Raw genomic sequence first — 18,301 nt, forward strand, 5'->3', positions numbered from 1 at the left:
AAATGCATATTTTTACTTCCTTGTCTGGAATAGAGTGTGCCTCTACACTTTTCAGTTGATACATTCTGTGTTTGACATACATGGTTTATGTACGTCTTGGGAACAACTTAAGACTTAAAGATTGCGTTTTCCTTTCACACCTCTTCTAGAGGGTTAGTGGAAGGGAGGAATTGACTGAAGGCTGCTTCTAAATTCAAATGCAAGCTTGGCAATTAAAGCAATGTTGTATAGAGCAACTGCAAAACGGGTCATGAAGGAGTTGATCTTAGTGTAGAAAAGCTACATTTTCTCAAATGCCTTTTCAATCCCTATTCATGCCCTGTCCCCATGGTAAGACTACAAACGTAGGAGACAATTAAAAGTGTGATTGTTTTTTTTGTGATACAGAAAGTTATTGAACTGAAAAAAATGACTGAATAAGAAAACTGCTCTGCTCTGATCACCCCATAGTGTCCAGTTACTAGATTTGCAGTGGGCAAAAATTCAAATTGCTCATTAGCAGTCTGCTCTCAAGAAAGTGTGTAGAAAAAACATCTTAAAAGCCTTTCTGAATCAACTTACGAACGTGAAGTGTATAGAATGCAGCAGCAGTAACACCTGCTTTCTGTCTGGAAAAAATAATCCAAAGTACTCATTAACAGAGAATTAGGGATCATTCTTGCACATTCTTTGGGATTGGTTAGTTTGTGTGTCTGGTTTTGGTTTTGGCAAGTGTCTATTAGACAGTAAATTTGTAGGGACAAGCTTCCATCTTTATGTGTTTTTGAAGAGTTCAAAAATGTAAAGACCTGACGGGTGACTACTGCCATATATTTAAATAAAAATTTATACATCAGATCAAGTACTATAGACATAATTCACAAAAAAAATCAGCCATTTATGATTGCAGTGCTTGATGTGGTAATTCAGCAGTGTATGAGGCTATAGTATTTGTATCAGCTGATTTTACTTTTGGTTAGGAAGCACAATGTGTATCTTCATTAACATTTCAGTATGCAGTGCAAGTTACTTATGGGTGTGAAAATTTCTTGCATGCCCACTTTATATGTGGTACATCATGGTATTGTGCACCGCTGATGGCGGTGAAGCCAAGTCAGAAGTTGCACCCTCAACTATCATGTGTGGAAGATACATGTGTCATCAGTGACAGGGATATGGAACAGAAGCATGAGGTGGACCATGCCAATGCTGAGCTCTTTCAGCAGCAGCTGGGGACAATTGGAGAACATTCTGAAATGTCAGCGGAAATTGACAACTTTTCTGCCACTGTGTTTGGGTTTTTGAAATGGATCTCTGTGTGCTCCTAGCAGCAATACCTGTCTCAGGCAATCATTCTTGAAATTCAGACAATTCTCAAGTGTATGGGTTTTTTTTTACCTCCTGATATCCACTTTAACCTAAGAGATCCTCATGTCAGTGATCAGAAGTGAAGGACAAGAATGCAGGGCATGTATCTTAAACTTAGCAAGAAGAGGAGAGGCCACCATCAGGCTCCAGAAATGCTATTCTACAACCATTCTTTGTGAGAGGATGCATTACAGCTAGATCTGTTATGAACTAATACAGTCTCATTTTTATAGCAGAAACTTCCTGCTTAGATGGCTTAATCTTTTTTTCTTTCTACATCATTGTTTAAGGGTTAGTGTTGTCCACCCAGGAATTAGCAAATGGTACTGGAATTTATATTTCTTTTCCTTAGATAGAATGGTAATTATATTCTTTATGCATATTTGTGATCTTCTAATTTTCTTTGTCTAGTCTGCAGGGAAAACATGTTTCTATAAATCATAAAGAACAGTGACTACAGCATGACTGTAAACTTATTGACCCATTCTGTGTAATATAAGACAGCTTTCTTAAAGCAAACCAGTTTTCTCCTGTTGCTTTTGTAGCATTACACTTCAAGGCTATATTAAATGCTACTGTGTTTTTTTTCAGGTATGAAAAAAAATAGAAATATCTATGTAACCAAGCTTGTGACTTGTAAATTATGTTTGCTGGCAAACTTAAGATCCAGACAAGCATCTAATAAATTGAGGAGGGCTTTTTGTTGTTGTTGGCATTGCAACTCACTCTGGTTTTAAAGCAATCAGTGTGTTGGCTTTAACTCATATTCACTTCCATTGCAGTCTGTCACGGTATCTCATTTTGAGATATAGGGCGATGGATAGTTGATAATCAGTTCAAGGATTACCTAAGAAAAAGAGCAATTTAACACTTGAGCTTCAAGGATAAGGTCTTGGGTTTTTTCTGTGTGGTAAACTTCAGGATTAACTTTGCCTCGTTTTAGTTTCTTTGCTTTATTTCTTCCCCCAAGCATGCTTCATTCTATCAGCATGGTGGGAAAATGCATTGTTTTATTCTGAATGTGAAGTAGCTGTGCATCCAACCATAGAAGCCGTAACAACTACCATTTTTGCTGAAACTAAATCAGTTTCTCACTAGTTGTCAGTTTTAAAGATCCTGGATTTCTGAAACAAAAGGATTGGCTCTTTGGAAGGCCAACAGAGGTTGTTACTGTTTCAAGGAGATAACATTTGAATTTCCTTTGCTTATTCTCAGCTTATTTATGTAGCAAACACCTCCTGAGATGCCAAAGCCTTATCAGTTCCCTGTAGACATAGACTTGCTTCTGTTTGTGTCCTTTTAAGTGTAGAGATTTGCCCTATTGTTCTTAACAAGAATTTGCTTTACTGGATAATAACACATACGCAGAAGGAAACATATACTTACTGTCTATCTGTGTCACCTTCAGATGCTTTTCAGTAACATCCTGTATTTCTGATAGAACTTTTCACGTACTGGGAAAGGGAGTCACGTTTCTTTCTCTCTTTATTTTTTTTTTAATTATTTTATTTCTGCCCAATCTTATCTATCTGTCAGGAAACTCCCCAATTTATTTTTACAGTTACTTTTGAAAAACTAGTTTGTTTCTTTTGCTCCTCTGATCTATGGGGCTAGAGGGAGAGGCCATCAGTAGAATCTGATCTGAGTCTTTGTAGCTGACATACTTCAGGGTTTTATTTATCATTTACTGTCTGGAAACATTGCAGTAAGACTCTTCTATAAAAATTAGCACAACTAGGTTTAAAGAAAAAAAAAACCAACCCACAAAAGAAACAACTAAAAAACTTTTACATGGTTCAGAAGCATTTATTTAGGTCTAGTTTCTTTTTTTACCCTATACTTAGGGAATTGTCATTTATCTGAAGACAGTTTAAAAATTGAGCCATTTATAATAAAAAGGGAAAAAAAGCCCTGGAAATAGTAGTGTTCTGGTTTTGACTGACCGTCTTGGAGTGGGTTGTTCATTTTGTTTTATAAAAATATTTATGTAGCCTTGTGAGGTTTCTTACCATTTATTTGTGAAATCAATGCACATATCTTAGTATTAGAGCAGTTTTTCAAAAGCATTTAAAGATATTTCATAGTAAAAGTGATGGGATAATGGATATGTTTGAAATGTTGATAAATACTTCTTAATTTTGTAATAGTAACCAGCTTCTCATACAGAAATCTTATGCAATATATACATATATAAACATTTGGACCACTGTGATTGGAGAGAAAAGAATGATGTGATGCTAGTTTGGTTTTCTTTCTTGTTAGTTTGAAGATGATGATCTCCATTTCTGTAGTAATGCAGTCCGGTTTTGTCAATTATATAATCTGTAATAAAAAAGCAATGAATGCTCTGAAGTCTAGAATTCTTTCCAGTTAGTCAAAACTAAAGTTGAGTACCAAAGGCAGAAATCTTGTTTATTTTATTCTGTATATCCATTTGCTAATTGTTATTCAGTGCTAGATAATGTCTACAAATTGCATTTTAGAGTCACTGACATCTTAACAGCCATTTCTTGTATTTTGGGCGATTTATGTCCATAGCAATAACTTAAGAAATTTTCAGTCAATGGGCTGCCTTGAAACTTATGCAAGTTCAATTTTTCATTTTAACTGCTTCATTTTGGAGATTTATATTTTTGCTTTTTAAAATGTTGTACTCGGAAAATATGCAGTATTCAGAATACTTGATCATATGAGTTTTATTAAGTATTAATCCTGCAGTTTTGTTTAAAGTTTATATTGTAATGCACAAAGACTGAAATCTATAAATAAGTATATATATGTATGTGCACTAGGAGCATGGGAATTAAGGCTTCCTTACTTTCAGTCTGTCTCTTAAGAATGTTCTGGGTTTAATTTTTATTCAGTTTGAAAGCGTAGTTTGTTTTCTAGGGGAAACTGCCACACTTTAGCCTAACAAAGTATGTTTTCTCTGGTTTACTATTATCATTTTTATTAAAAGAAAACAACAAATGAAGAAACCTAGTTTTACAGTTTTGCTCTAACAAATTGCAGTGCAGAGCATATACAACTATTTTCAGTGATTAAAAAATATTCAGAACATTTGGGTTAAATAAGATAAAATTTAAGATTCAAGTGAGCTAATTATGTAAAACAACTGAATGCTTCCAGTACACAGTTTGAAATTTTTATGTATCAGCTAGCCTAGTTTGTAGAGTGGTGGGTGTGGTGGTGAGGATAAATGGAAATTGTTTGGTTAATAGTGCTATATTGAAAGTGGACCGAAGTGGTGATCTAGAATGAGTGGAGATGGAATGCAGGTGAAATGCATCACCTGGTTTTTGGATTTCTGAATTGCACGTTTTCTATTTCCATGATAAGTGTGTCACAATTCAGCATTTACTCCATTATTCTCTGGCCAGCTCTTAAGTGGTTTAAATGTTATTTGTTACTGGTGTGCAGGCATTACAATTGTGCATCTGTGGCTGTACGCTCCTCTCATCCGTGTTAAGGTCTCTTCATTGTAATTCTTTTGTTATAATGAAATAATTAGTCCCGAAAAGCATGTGGCATTTAAGTACTCACATCCTTCTGTTTTCCTCCCCCAAGATGCAGAATCGGATGGCAGTACTACTCTGTAACTTGAAGCCTGCAAAGATGAGAGGAGTACTATCTCAAGCAATGGTGATGTGTGCCAGCTCCCCAGAAAAAGTGGAAATTCTGGCTCCCCCGCCCGGGGCAGTACCCGGGGATAGAATCACTTTTGAAGGTTTTCCTGGTAAGTAGGTATTTGGGAAATTGAAGGAAATTGGTATGCCAAGGTGACCTCAGTGTTGAAGCAGATAAAACAGTATTTTGAAGTTGGCTGCATTTTTTGTTGAAATTCTCCAAATTAGTTGTATTCAAACTTTTTTATTATTAGCATGCTAAGATTACGTAAATAAAGGATTGGAAATACTTAATCACCTGCCATAAATTGGAAAATACAGGGAAATAATTGTAACTTGAAAAAGTTGTATAGTACTTCAATATTAAATTACCCACTTTGAGTCCCAGTAAATATTTCTGCTTTTGAAATGTATAGACAAACATATTTGCACTTTGCAAGTTACAATAAGCAAATATAAAGCATCTTGCACAGTGTCTCAGTGTGATGAAGTAGTAAGTTCCTGATTCCAGTTCCTCCCACTAGTGAAAGTGCCAGAACTTGAGGTAGGCTTTTTTTTTTTTTTGAGGAGGAAGGGATGGAGAGAATTGGAGGGGGGTGGAAATCTCCTGTTTATGTGAGGAACCTATAATATTCAAAACACCAGGGGGTTTTTTGTTTGTCTGGGAGGAAGCAACTTCTTGGATCTCAAAAGACAGACGTCGGACTTCCTCCCCCATAATTAAATCAAAAAATCTGTATTTTTTTTTCAGAATATAAATAAGAAAATAATAAAATTTAAACTTTCTCAAAAGATTATTTTAATCCATTTTCCCACTTCTTCCACCTCCCACTCATCTATGAAAACGATTAGATTCTGACCCTGCATATTGGGAACTCAAATAAGCATCACAGATGTAGCGTGTTGGTGAATGCTTCCCTTCTACTGAAATGCCAGTTCATTATTCTCACAGGCTGAAAGGGATATGGTCAGATTCAGCTTCTCTTGCTGCTGGCTTTGTTAGCACTGTTATTTTGTTATCTCTATCATGGTTTTAAGTGTTTTTCATGAGGAGGTGCTGGTCCATTATGATCCCAGTAAGAAAGGCACTCAGACTCTGAAGTATCATTTCAAATGCTATTTATTAGAGCTGATACTGAAAAGAGAGAATAGTATAAATAATCTTACATCGCACAGATGATGGGAACCCTGAGTTGGTGCAGCATCAAACAGGCTTCTGATCCACCAGCAGCATGCTGTGCAGTCCCTGTCCGTAGGAGAGATTCCCCCCTTTTGGTCATTCAAGCTGTTGTTGTATTTTCTTATTCATTTCGACTGTCAAACAGAAAGGAAGTTCACATGAGAACTTGATGCTGCACTGTTCCATAGAGGCGAGGGCAGGCAGGTGGCTCAGTTGCTGGTACGACATGGGAGCTGCCTGCAGGCTCCTCTGTTACAATCAGCTGGCTAGGTTTGTCCTGCACCCCAGGAGTCTGTGCAGCACAGCACAAGCCCAGACCTGGTCACATCAACTGTTACGTGCATCACTGAGTTCTTGATGAACAGTGGTCTTCTGGTCAGGATCACTGCATCATTTAAGTGGTCTAACTCCCTGTACTTCCCATATTGGGTGGAGTTGTATGTGTGTGCCTTTATCAACAAAGTATTTATCTTCAGGATGAATTTGTTGCTCAAAAGTTGGCTTTCACATGTGAGAAGATCATGTACCTTTCTGTTTTCTACATAGAAACATGTTAACCTTTTTAAGCGGTTGCACCTCTGACAATTTCTAGCTGTACAGCAGTGTTTTTATTTATGAATCTCATGGCAAGCTCTGTGCTTAAACATGTTTACATAAATATATATGCATATATATGTATATAGATATTTTTATAGTTCTCACAATTGAAACTGCGATGCACTAAAAAAATATATGTTATGGTTGGCATATGATCAAGGAAGCAATGGTCTGTCTGTGTTTTTGAAACAGGAGGAAAGCTCAGCTTGCTGTGATTTAATACTCTGAAAACACTTTAAAATAATACTGTGTTTAAGAAGGAAATAAGTCCTGCAGCATTTTTTTTCTTTTTGGTTTTCTGTATTAAAAATATACCAAGCTTGCTAGTTGAGATGCAGAATTGGTAAGCTGTACTGAAATCTGAAAGGCCTCAGCAATTGCATTGACTAAATTGTAGGAATACTCACTCATAACTCTAGTATTTATCACATATCCATGAGTAAAGGTAGATTAAATGTTGGATGTGTGACCTCTGTTCCATGCAAGAATACACTCAGACTGCTTTCTGTTGCTGTGGAAGTGGATGTGCAAGAGATAGCATCAAGCTGTATAGTAAACCCTTCTAGCGCATAAGCCCTGCAAAATGATGTGCAAGTCAGCCTGGGCATGTGGCTTTTTTGAGGGGTGGAGCATCTTTTTTGTGGTTTTTTTTGTCTAAGACATAACCTTACTCCAAATTAATATCTCAAGTAACTTTGTATACTTGGCATTTGAAAATAACGTGAGAGCTGGTAGTAGTGGTATTCTGTTAGCCAGTATATCTATTCTTGCACATGACTATTGAGGTAAGTTTTATCAAAATAATTAAACTATTTGACTTCAGGTTTTTTTACCGTTGTAAAAAGCTTTTCCTAGAGCAAATCAGTTATAGAAACATTTGTTTTAAAATTATTCCCAGGTGTTAAGGTATTCTGTCGACATTTTGATTCTTAAGGGACATGGAATAAGCTGAAGGTAGTGTAGAAGTTGTACTAGTTCTAAAGTTATGACATGCAGCCTGTGATACAAGGGTTTGTACATTTGTATCAGTTTCCTTCTGACAGGGAGCCAAAGACATGGAGGTCTGATAAGTGCCAAATGAAGGCTTTTACCATGCCTTTGAAAAGGATATATATCCAGGGCTATAGATTGTAGTCTGAAATATGGCAGCTGTTTCCTAATGTTTCATAAATAGCTGCTCAGAAAAACTGGTAGCTATGATATTAAAGCTAATAATTGACTTTGAAAATATACCTAATGCTTAATAGTGCAAAGTAGAGTGGTGTATCTCCTAGTCACATAAAACTTATTTTAAAGAATTTTAAGACTTCCCTGAAGCGAGTAGGAAAAAGCAAGAAAAGAAGCATTGATGGATGGAGACTTACAAAATCATTCTGACATCTGCTCTGTAACTTAATTTCTTGCATACTTGTCTTTTGCATATTGCCTTTGTAAACTAAGATGTTAATACTATTCATTGGTAGGTTTGGCTTGCTTTAGGGTTTTTTAATTTATTTTAGCTAGAGACAAAGATTGTTGCCACTTACCTTCTTGTCCATGTGATTAACAACTTTTGATGGGTTTGCTTCCCCTCTCCTCCCCACCCGATTCCTTTCTCAGGTTTGGGTTTTTTTTTTTCCTTTTTCTCCTTTTTAAACAGCTGTTTGGGTTTCTTTTTTTTTTTATTCCTGAGGGGGGGAAACTCATTGGGAGACTCGAAAACCGTTTCTCAATTTTTAATGGGGTTGTATGTCTGCATCTTCTACTCACCTTTTTTGTGTTAAAATCTCATGTGCTTTTTAGCTCCTCAAAGGCAATCTGGCGCTTCACTGATACTGTTATCAGGAGGGTAGTATCCTTGCTATGTCAGATGTCATTTAATTTCAAAGCTTAATTGTAACCATTTGTAGTCTGATCAATATTTTTTTTTTAAAAGAGTAATTTTAAAGTGTAAAGATTCAGTTTGAGTCCTTGAAATTAGAATAGAAAGGACAGCTGGGTCTTATTTTAGTTTGAAGTATGAAAGCCTGTGAAGCAACAGAAGCAGCAGCAACAATAAAGCAACTCTAAAATGCACACAGCTGTCTATCAAGCAGCTTGGAATCAAGTTATTTTTAAGCCTTCTCTCTCCACCATGCAAAATATTAATGAGATACAGGCTAATTTTCCTTGTTCATTTTAGTAGAAGTAAACAAATGGTATCTTGATTCAAAGCAATTGAACTTTTTTCTGCAGAAACTTGAGAGTTTTCCTAGAACCATCTTGAGTGTTGTAGAGGAGTGATTTGATAAGGAATGCTGTTGTCTGGAGGACTGTTCTTTTTCATTTGTTTATTTGATGTTATTGCCCTTAGGGGAACTTTAACACCGTTTGATACTCCAATACGTGAATCTTCAAGATCTGTTGGGCCTTTTTTGTTTTAAGAACTTTATCAAATTTCTATCTGCCTTCAGTGGAAGAGGTCCTATTTATAAGCCATAGAAAAATTATTCCATTGCATGTCTGTAAATACTATACCCTCCTACAGTAATTGCCCTAAGACAGCAATAATTTGTGGAGTTTTCACAGCTAACTGTGAAATCTTCTTTCTAAGAGCAGTATAATTGACACTTGGACAAAATTCTTCAATGCAAAAATGCCGCAGGAACCACAAATCTCTTATTTAAGTTATCCCTTGCAATGTAGTTAATAAGTATCTCTTAAAAAAAAAAAAAGGTGGTAAAACTGAAGCACAGTGGTTAGTCTGTATTTAACAGGTTTCTTTAATCAAAGCTTTGGTGTACGGATGCTTTCCTTCAATTGTGTAGTTATAATCCACAGTGGGCTAAGTGGTATTAACTTTTTGTAAGGCCGCACATCACCACATCATTTGTCCCTTCTTGCACTGAGATACATTCTTTCAATAGTTACTGAGCTGTTACAAAGTTGAGAGTCTTCTTGCTTATTATGAGAATTTCTTTAGTAATATTTAAACAGCTAAACTGAGTGATATGTTTAACAAAATTTGGGACCTCTTATTTGGTTCTTTTTATGTAAAAAGAGTGAGAAGCTCATTACACCATTACAAGTTTAAATTTATTTTATTTATAGAATCCCTTCTAAAGAATATTTTCTGGGAAGAAGGAATGCAATGAGAGAATTCATAGGAAAATGCACAGCCTAAAGCTCTGGTAGTATTTAAAATCGGTGCCTGTGCTAATCTAATATGAGCTCACCACAGATCCCAAGGGAGCTTGACGCGGGATTCCAAAGAAACTTATTAACATCCAAAGCGTGTTTTTTACAATAAAAGTCAGGGTTTTTTTCTTACTGAAAAATTTCACTTGCTTTTTATATCTGAGTATGGGGAAGGAAATGCACAATGCATCATTTAACATTCTGTTTAATGATTTTTATTAGTACATATGCATTCACTTTGGTCTAAATCCAAGTCTGTCTTTGTTCATGAATTTGAGCATTGAGCAGGATTTTTATTTTTGTGAAAATGTACAATTAGCTCTAAATGTTTAATTTATTAATGGTATCACTGATTTTTCTTTTAAATATTAAGTGCGCTGTGGTTGTGAAATAACTTGACTGCATTATTGAATCTTGCTCTGGCAAGGCTAGGCTACTTAATAGAGAAATCTGGCCTGGTCTGCTTCTTTTACACAGTTACAGATACAGAAGCTACAGAAGTTAGACCCGTCTACAGGCAGAAGTAACTTACTTTTTGCAAGCATTGAGAATGTGAGTAGATTGAACCGTTGAAAACATTTAAAGAAGAAAAACAATAAGGCAGGCTGGAATGAGAATAGTTCATTTAACCACCTGTTGGCCAGCCAGAGTACATCGAGCAATAATGAATTTCAACCGGTTACTAGAAACATGTATGTTAAAATCCCAATAGCCCTATAGTTTTTCTTCCTGAACCTTTGGGGACACTGAGTAGTGGAAGAGGAGAGTACTTGACATTCTGCTCACTTGGAGAACTGCTGATTTTCCTTTATGAAAATCCTCTGAGAGGATCTCATGGAGGATCTGTTTACTAGGATCTGTTTTTTGATTCTTGCTTGTTCCGGAACTTAAGATTTTAATTGTTTGGGCAGAATGGTGCCAGTATGGCACTCCAAGAAAGTAAAAAAAAAAAATATATATATAGTGTATCAACAATGAAATAGCATGGGATCCCTTTCAGCATTTAAATGTGCTCTAATTATATTTAAAACAAGTCTTGTGGGGTTTTTTTATTTGTCCTACCTGTGTTACAACACAAGAGGTCAAGAGCACCCGGCAGCATTATGATTAAATAACTTTTTAAATGAAATCTCTTTTTTTCTTTAAGAGAATCTGTATTGTATTAGAATTAAGAGATTAAAGTTACTTGACCTTTGAACAGAAAATAATTGTGCAGCAAATTGGTTGTCTTGCTTTATCTAGATTATATCAGCAGGCAAGAGAGCTTTTTTAGCTTAGTTGTTTTGTTTCTATACTTTGCATTTCATGCCTATTCAAAAATAGGAGAACTACGACTCTGAAGTACTTCACTATGCTATGTAATTTGTTAACAGCATTTCAAAACTTTAGTAGAAGAAACCCGCATTTTGCGGTCATTAGAGATCCTCAAATAGTCAGACTTGCTAATGTAGTTAGACTGGCAGTACCTCTAGGGTGTAGGTAGCTTATGGTGTACACACAGAAACAGGAAACTGAGACTTATAGGGACTGAGGCCATAATTGCTGAAATACAAACTGACCTCTAATGCTTCTGTTATTTTAGGCACCAGAGCTTGTCATCAAATAGTACAAAAAGTAGCAGAACAGTGTTGAAAATTATGTCAGTATTCTAATTTTGGACTATTGTTGTCTAAGTTCAGTATTTCTCAACTGTAAGGGCACCGTCCTGCCAAATTCACTTAATATTAATTGCTTATAAAAATTCATTAAATCCTAAACTTAAGTTGCGGACAAACCTGTGTCTTGGTGAGTAGTGTATTTCTGTGATCCACATCTACTTAATTCTTAGGAATCCTTTTGGTATCTAGTAAATTTTGTAAACCAACAACTAGCAATGGCTTGATTTCTTCCTTTTGACAGTATCTGTGATCTGTTACTTACAACCTTTTTTCCCCTGAAAGATCAGCATTTTGAGAGAGGTTCTGGAGACATTTCCTAGACAATCCCTAATTCCGATTAAAGTTTTCATTTTGGGAATTGCAGGTAATGGGTTTTTTTCCCCTTGAAAGTGTGTGCGGTGATGCTATGTGGACTGTCACGAATGTGTACATGCATAGAGCTCTTGCTCTGCCTTTTGTGTTGTGTGCTATTAGGTTATTCTTTGTTTTGAAACAGGAGATCCTGAGAAGGAACTTAATCCCAAGAAGAAGATTTGGGAGCAAATCCAACCTGATCTTCATACCAATGACCAGTGTGTTGCTACGTACAAAGGAGTTCCATTTGAAGTGAAAGGGAAAGGAGTCTGCAGGGCAGAGACCATGGCAAACAGCGGAATTAAATAAATAAATGATTATTAGGAGCTTTTTCAGATGTTGAAATGGAAAGTAATGCAGGCGCAATAAAAAACATGAGTATATTACCCCTCTGAAATGCATGGCTAATACCTTTTTTGTTTGACTCCTCTTCCAGAGGTACAGAATGTGTTATGCCTCCAACATTTTCACAATTCACTCATTCACCATTCTTACTGTCCTTGAGGTTAAGTGTTGCCAATAGTCATTAACCACTCAGTGCTCAAGACTTAATTGCCAAGGCTTGTTCATAGTAGAACTATGTTCGTAGACAGGCAAGCGTATTTTCTGGACAGCTAAAAGGTTTAGAGGATCTATGGAGCAAGAGCATCTCAATAAGGAAAAATTTTTGCCATGTTCCTCGTGTGCTAACTGCTTTTCAAGAGGTGCAGGGCTAGCAGTTGGTCAGGGAAGACCACAATTGTCTTCATTCTTCTAGCCACCTTTTAATATGTTTTCTCCTCTTCTTCCAAGCAGTTTTCAGATACATTAGAAGCCTCTGCAACTTTGGTCTTGGCTATGTTGTCTCAGTAGTCTGCAGACAATTGTAACGGGAATGTTTAACTATGGCCCTTTATGCCCTAAGATACACAAATGGACATAGCTTAACTGTGGGACATGAAAGTGTTATAATGTCAAAAAGATCAAAGCTTTGCTAAAATAGTTCTTTAGCCAGTCCACCTAGATATTTACTTCCAAATGATAGATAGTAGTAAGAATGAATAGCAAATAGATTGCCAGAGCTAGTCAAATACTACCAAAAAAAAATCAAATCTGTTTCCAATGCCCAAACAGGTATAAAATGAATTTATTTTTTTGTTTTAAAGTATTTTTACACAATGATATTTTATACAAAAGATGCTTTGGTTTTAACAGAAATAGCTTCTTCAGTTTTTACAATTAGAATTATTCCATAGTAATGTAGTACAAGTAGTCATGGTTGCTGTGATAATAGCCTCAAATTACTTTTTAATTCCTGCCTTTTAATTATCTGAAAAATAACTACTTTAGATCAATTTACAATAAACCTTTAAAGTAACTATTTAGAGATACTTCAGATATTTGGGCATATAATATTTAATTAACTGGTTACTGTCTAACCACTGAAACAGTAAGTGCTTTTTTAACCACTGCAATAAAAAAAACTTGGCCACTCTGAATTTTGCAGGCTTTGAACTTCATCCAGTAAACTGGGAGAGAAAACAAAATGACAATGATACAAAATTAAAAGGAACAGGCGCAAGAACAGATTTCTTTTTCGAATTAGTTTTGTATGTGCCTATAAACTGTGTTAATTTTTCATGCATCTGGGAATAAGCAATAGTAATTAGTTCTTTTAAATGTGCTGAATAGCATTAAGCACATGGGAGCTATTTTATCTGCCTTGTAAACTACATATCCAATAATGTCTTATTAAACAAAATTCTTGAAGTTCAAAATCTTAATTCTAACTAATCCTGAATCAAGGTAAGGAAATACTTTTACAGGAAATAAATTATATTTTTAATACGGGAAGGCTCTTTACAAACTTTGGAATTCAGAGGAACTTCTGAAATCTTGAAGAATTCAGCAAAGAGGCTCCCTTACAGACTGAACTCATGTGCATTTTCTACTTTTTTTTTTCCTTCCAGATCTGTGTTCTGTACAAACTGCAATATACAGTCTGGTGTAGCATAAAATCTCATTTGGGACTACATATGTATTAGGAGTGTGATTTAGAGCATTAATTTGTTCTGATTTTGTGGTTGAAGCTAGCATTCTGGATGCAGTAGTGTGAGGTACTCTATGAGAGGCAAGTAGTTTCGTAATCTAAAGAGATATTTCCAACTCTGTGTTCAAAGGCATTTGGTATGGATGTGGAATTTTCCAGTTGATGGTCTCTAGTCTTTTATTTCTATTAAATGTTACCTACCATAGAAAATAGACAAATAAGCACCTGAAAGCTAATTTTACTCCTTGCTGTGTTTAAGTAGAAGCACTTGATAATTGTTTTGTCTTATAAAATTCAAGAGCTTTCTTAAGACAATAGCTCTTTCCTCTTTAATTATGCTCTTCTGGTTGTCTAGGAAAATGTATTTATGCTGCACTGAGCTCAAAAGTGACGACAGGGTACTTGAGGCACTGTGCAAGTATGCTTCCTCACTGAATCCAGCCTCTTCTGCCTTGTCTGCATGAGTAAGTAGAACTGCAGTGAAATCCTTCCATGTGGGACCCAGAAGTTCCTGTAATGAAAAACAAATCTGAAATAGTTATCTCTTGTTCCTTTTCCCCACTCCCACCTCATATACTTATGCATTAACAGACCAGCTATATGTTCTTTTCCTGGCAGTCATCCAGTTTATGCTATCTGAGTTGCTGAAATTTCTGGGGTTTTTCACCTTCCCAAGACAATGACATCCACTTTCAGTGGAAATATGTGGTCGTGCAGTACTAGGAGTTCTCTGTTCTCTTACTACAGATGTTAATAGAATTTCTCCAGTTAAAAAAAGTCTATGTAAATAAGGAAAAATGGTTGTTTAGCGATGTCACACATTAGTTTACATCAGTAGTTTCCACATATCCATATTTCTACACTTTTCACAGCTCTTTGAAATTTTATTTTAAAAATTACCAAATCACCTTGTGTTGAAAAAAAATAATGATTAATTTCTATGTAACACCAATTGCAATTCCAGCTGTATCCCATGAAACTGAACTATTCTTAGCAATTCAGGAAAAACACAAATCAAATTCATCAACCTAAGTGATGGGCCAGAGAATTTGTCTTTAACTGCTGTGGTTCATCTGATGGAGGGGAATGGAGAAAACAAGCTGGTTTTTTGTCAATGGGTAAAGAAAATTTTAATACAAATAAGAGATTGGGTTTTCATTTACATCTGTAAATGAAGTTACAACTTCAGTGCAATGCTGCTAACTCCTGTGTGTGACAAGAAGCCTACTTTGGTAATAAAGTCCACTTTGCAATGATCTTAACTCTGTAACCTAAATACCGAGGTGTATAAAACTGCTTTAAAGGATATCTTTCTACTTCCAAGATAAGCAGGGAGTTAGAAAAACCTGGTGTATTGATAGTGATTAATCTGGTTTAGACACTAAGGATAAAAAAAACCCTAAACCCATATAAAATTTTGGCACAAGCTGTCTAAGGAAGTGTTGGGTTAACAGTTTTGGAGAGAGAGGATAGTACCTTGATTTGCTGAGGACTCAAAGGCAATGCTAATGTTAGTTCTGAAGTCAGTATCTGCCACTCTCTCAATTCGTTAGGCTATGTTACTGAAATAAAAAAATCCAGAGATATTTAAATGCCAGTAGTCTTCTGCTGATGTGCCATCTTCATTGATATGCCATCCCAAATTTGCAGAGGAACATAGTGAAAATGCCTGATTGCTAAAGGTAGTCTTCATGCTAATGTTTTCTTGGAGTGACATACTGAAGTATAACCATTACTGTTCATTTTCCTGGCACCCAGGCAGCTGTCCTACCCTATTTGTGGCTGATGAAATCACAGCATCTGGTCTTTTAAGGGGAAAATAACTAAAAAGCCAACCATTATATAAGCTGAGAGGCAGTTGTAATCATGAAACAGAAGTAAGTGTTGCTTTCTCATTATTTTTAAACATGCTTTATTTCATTTCCAGTAGGGGTTTTAAAGCTCTGTTTAAAGAGAAAAGACATGGTGGCATCTCTTAAGCTTTTAATGCCCACATGGACTTGATCCAAAAAAGTCTCAAACTAGAAGCATGATCATTTTTCATTGGCTTAGAATAAAAAAATTTTGAGTAAATACTGCTTTCTCTTAAATACCATGAAATATAGAGAGATGGAGAACTGTATATGGAAAAAGGGTAACACTGAAAACAAAGACATGTAAACTGACAATGAGTCAGAGTGTGTTGAAGTTACAACTCTCAAACTACCAGAAAAGTGGGGAGTAATCTACCAATAGAGGGTAATCAGAAGGAAAAGGAGAGCAAATCAAACATGTCTTGAAAGCTATTTTTCTATTTATATATTGGTATATTTTTATCTATGTATGTATTATATATTTAAATAATATCAGTTTCAGCATGTGATAAAACTTGATGGACCAGGAAGTCCCTTCCAGTCCTAAAGATTTTTAGAAAGTTCATTAGTGTAAGACAGATGGAAAGTGTAATGTGCAACAACTGAAACCCTTTGTTTCTTCATAAGTCATACAAACCTGGTTCATCTGATCAGATAGATAAACTGAGCAATATCTGTTTGTTGGCCTCTTTTTTTTTTTTCCCTTTCTCCAAAGATATGTAATGAGAATGGTAATGAGAAATCTCCAACTGAAAAGTGTCTCTCCCCACATATCTTACCTACTTACATAAAAAAAAATTCCCCTAGGAGCTTCAAAATACTTGCTTCAAGTTAGTTATGCTGGAAATTTTCCTTAGCCAGAGTAAATTTATGGTAACTTTCTAGTTATTTTCTCTTGAACAGGTACAGCAGTAGTGACAGTGCAGGACAGAGGTGAGCATCCTTGTCAGAGGTCAGTCAGATTTTCTGTGTGATTTTGGAGCTATTGCTCTTGCTTTGGTCCTATACAGAGTGCAGGAGAGTCAAGTAACCTGACTTCTTGCTTTAAATAGCATTTCTCTTCAACAAGCTAGATCTGTCATGATAAAGCATTAACTGTAATTTCTGAGAGAAAAGCTTACTTTGATAGGTAAATTTGGTTCCTAAATTCCTTTGTGCCCACGTACAAAAGAGAGCAGTTCTTGCCTCTCTCTTCTCAAGTTCAGTGTGCTAAGAGTAGCTGTGGAGTCTGGTGCTGGAGTTGTGAATAGCGTGTTTCTCAACTGCTGGTTTGGGAAGTGTTGCAGTTTTCAGCTGCACTTCGCTATTTCACTTTTTCAGTCAACTCTGAAAAAAGGGCAGAGACTTCTATTATTTATTTGTTACCTGGATGAACTGAATTGTGTCGTCTCTTTCATCCGGACACAGAGGCAAGTCAGCCCTCAGGACTAAGAGAGCTAGATGCAGGCCTTCCTCCCCAAAGTGGTGAGCCAGGGCTGATCTCACTGTGTCTCTCACCTGGTCTTTGCTCAGATCACTGTGAGGGTAGCTTGGAGTGTCAAGTACTTGAACACGGAGAGCTAGCTCACAGCCATTTTTTCGTATAATCCCTGAAATGCGGCAGCTGCGTCCAAGGCTGCAGCATGTAGTCACAGAGCTTGGGGAGCGATGACTCTTAAAGTCTGAGCTGCCCAGCAGGCTGTTCCCAGCAGCGCTTTTGCCAGTCTGAGTTCTTCCAAGGACAACAAGGTTGATGGTCATCTCATTGCTGTCTGCCATTGTCAAAGCTTTTATCCACAAACCTGTCACTAAGTGAAGAACAAATAACATGAGCCGTTTCAGATTAAAAAAGAAATCCAGGAGAAACTACAAAATTCAATGTCTTTTGAGTGTCCATCCCAGCCTGAAATGTTTTAAGGTGTGTGCGGTGTAGATACCTCTCTCTGATCCAAGGACGGATCTTTGCTGTCCTTCCCAGTCTGCTGCTTAGAAATAACAAGCCCCCGCGGAAAGTGTCACAGGTTCAAGAGCAACCTAACAGGCTGCACTCCTACACTGGCAGAAACTGAAGAGCTGGGAAAGAATCAGATGCGAGAAGTGTTTATGGAACAAGCAAAGCAGATAAAGCTAAGGAGAAGCAACAGCGAAGGGAGGGAAGGGAGGAGTTGAGAAACAACCGTGGAAAACAGCATTGGCATGCAGGTAGAGTAGGTTATGAAAAGCAGGAAAACTAGGGGAGGAAGAAGAGAATGGTGACAAATACCTGCTGCTGTTATTAAGTGGCCATGTTTCAGGAAGTAAATCTCTACTTGTTTTGGGGGAAAAAATGGATAGTCGGGTAGAAGTAGCTTTTAAAAGAGCACTTGTTCAGAGCAGAGAACAGCTTAGAATGCACTTTTCATCAGCTGCTACTGAAGCTGAAATAGACAGTAATCCAAAAGGGGTTTCTGATACAGGTAAATATATAACTATGTCTTAATGAAAAAAAGACGAGCTGAAATAGCCAATGCTGCAGGTTCTAA

At 36.4% G+C, this 18,301-nt stretch overlaps 2 protein-coding genes across 5 annotated transcripts in view; one reads left to right on the forward strand and one right to left on the reverse strand.

Annotated features, from left to right (window-relative positions):
• Positions 1 to 12,381, forward strand: part of AIMP1 (aminoacyl tRNA synthetase complex interacting multifunctional protein 1) — a 38,868-nt gene extending 26,487 nt beyond the window's left edge. For all 4 annotated transcript variants that reach the window (XM_059817788.1, XM_059817785.1, XM_059817786.1 and 1 more), the window contains exons 6-7: positions 4,915 to 5,083; positions 12,061 to 12,381. In XM_059817788.1, the coding sequence (XP_059673771.1) occupies positions 4,915 to 5,083; positions 12,061 to 12,227 (336 nt within the window). In that variant the 3' untranslated portion in view covers positions 12,228 to 12,381. The remainder of the gene's footprint in view (positions 1 to 4,914; positions 5,084 to 12,060) is intronic.
• A 1,453-nt stretch (positions 12,382 to 13,834) lies between these two features.
• Positions 13,835 to 17,558, reverse strand: GIMD1 (GIMAP family P-loop NTPase domain containing 1). The gene is made up of 2 exons (XM_009819675.2): positions 17,166 to 17,558; positions 13,835 to 14,458 (listed from the first exon to the last, which is right to left on the reverse strand). Exons 1-2 carry the CDS (start codon positions 17,556 to 17,558, stop codon positions 14,186 to 14,188), a joined length of 666 nt encoding a protein of 221 aa, XP_009817977.1. The 3' UTR covers positions 13,835 to 14,185.
• Positions 17,559 to 18,301: the final 743 nt, after the last annotated feature.

Source organism: Gavia stellata, chromosome 5 (assembly GCF_030936135.1).
Source record: "Gavia stellata isolate bGavSte3 chromosome 5, bGavSte3.hap2, whole genome shotgun sequence".
NCBI classification, from domain to species: Eukaryota; Metazoa; Chordata; class Aves; order Gaviiformes; family Gaviidae; genus Gavia; species Gavia stellata.

Bases quoted from the DNA above. Each gene is read 5' to 3' on its own strand.
- GIMD1 (XM_009819675.2), bottom strand. From the start codon at position 17,558: ATGGCAGACAGCAATGAGATGACCATCAACCTTGTTGTCCTTGGAAGA. The intron at 14,459-17,165 runs GTAACAAATAAA...TTTTCATTACAG, and splicing joins ACACAATTCAGTTCATCCAG to GAACTTCTGGGTCCCACATG.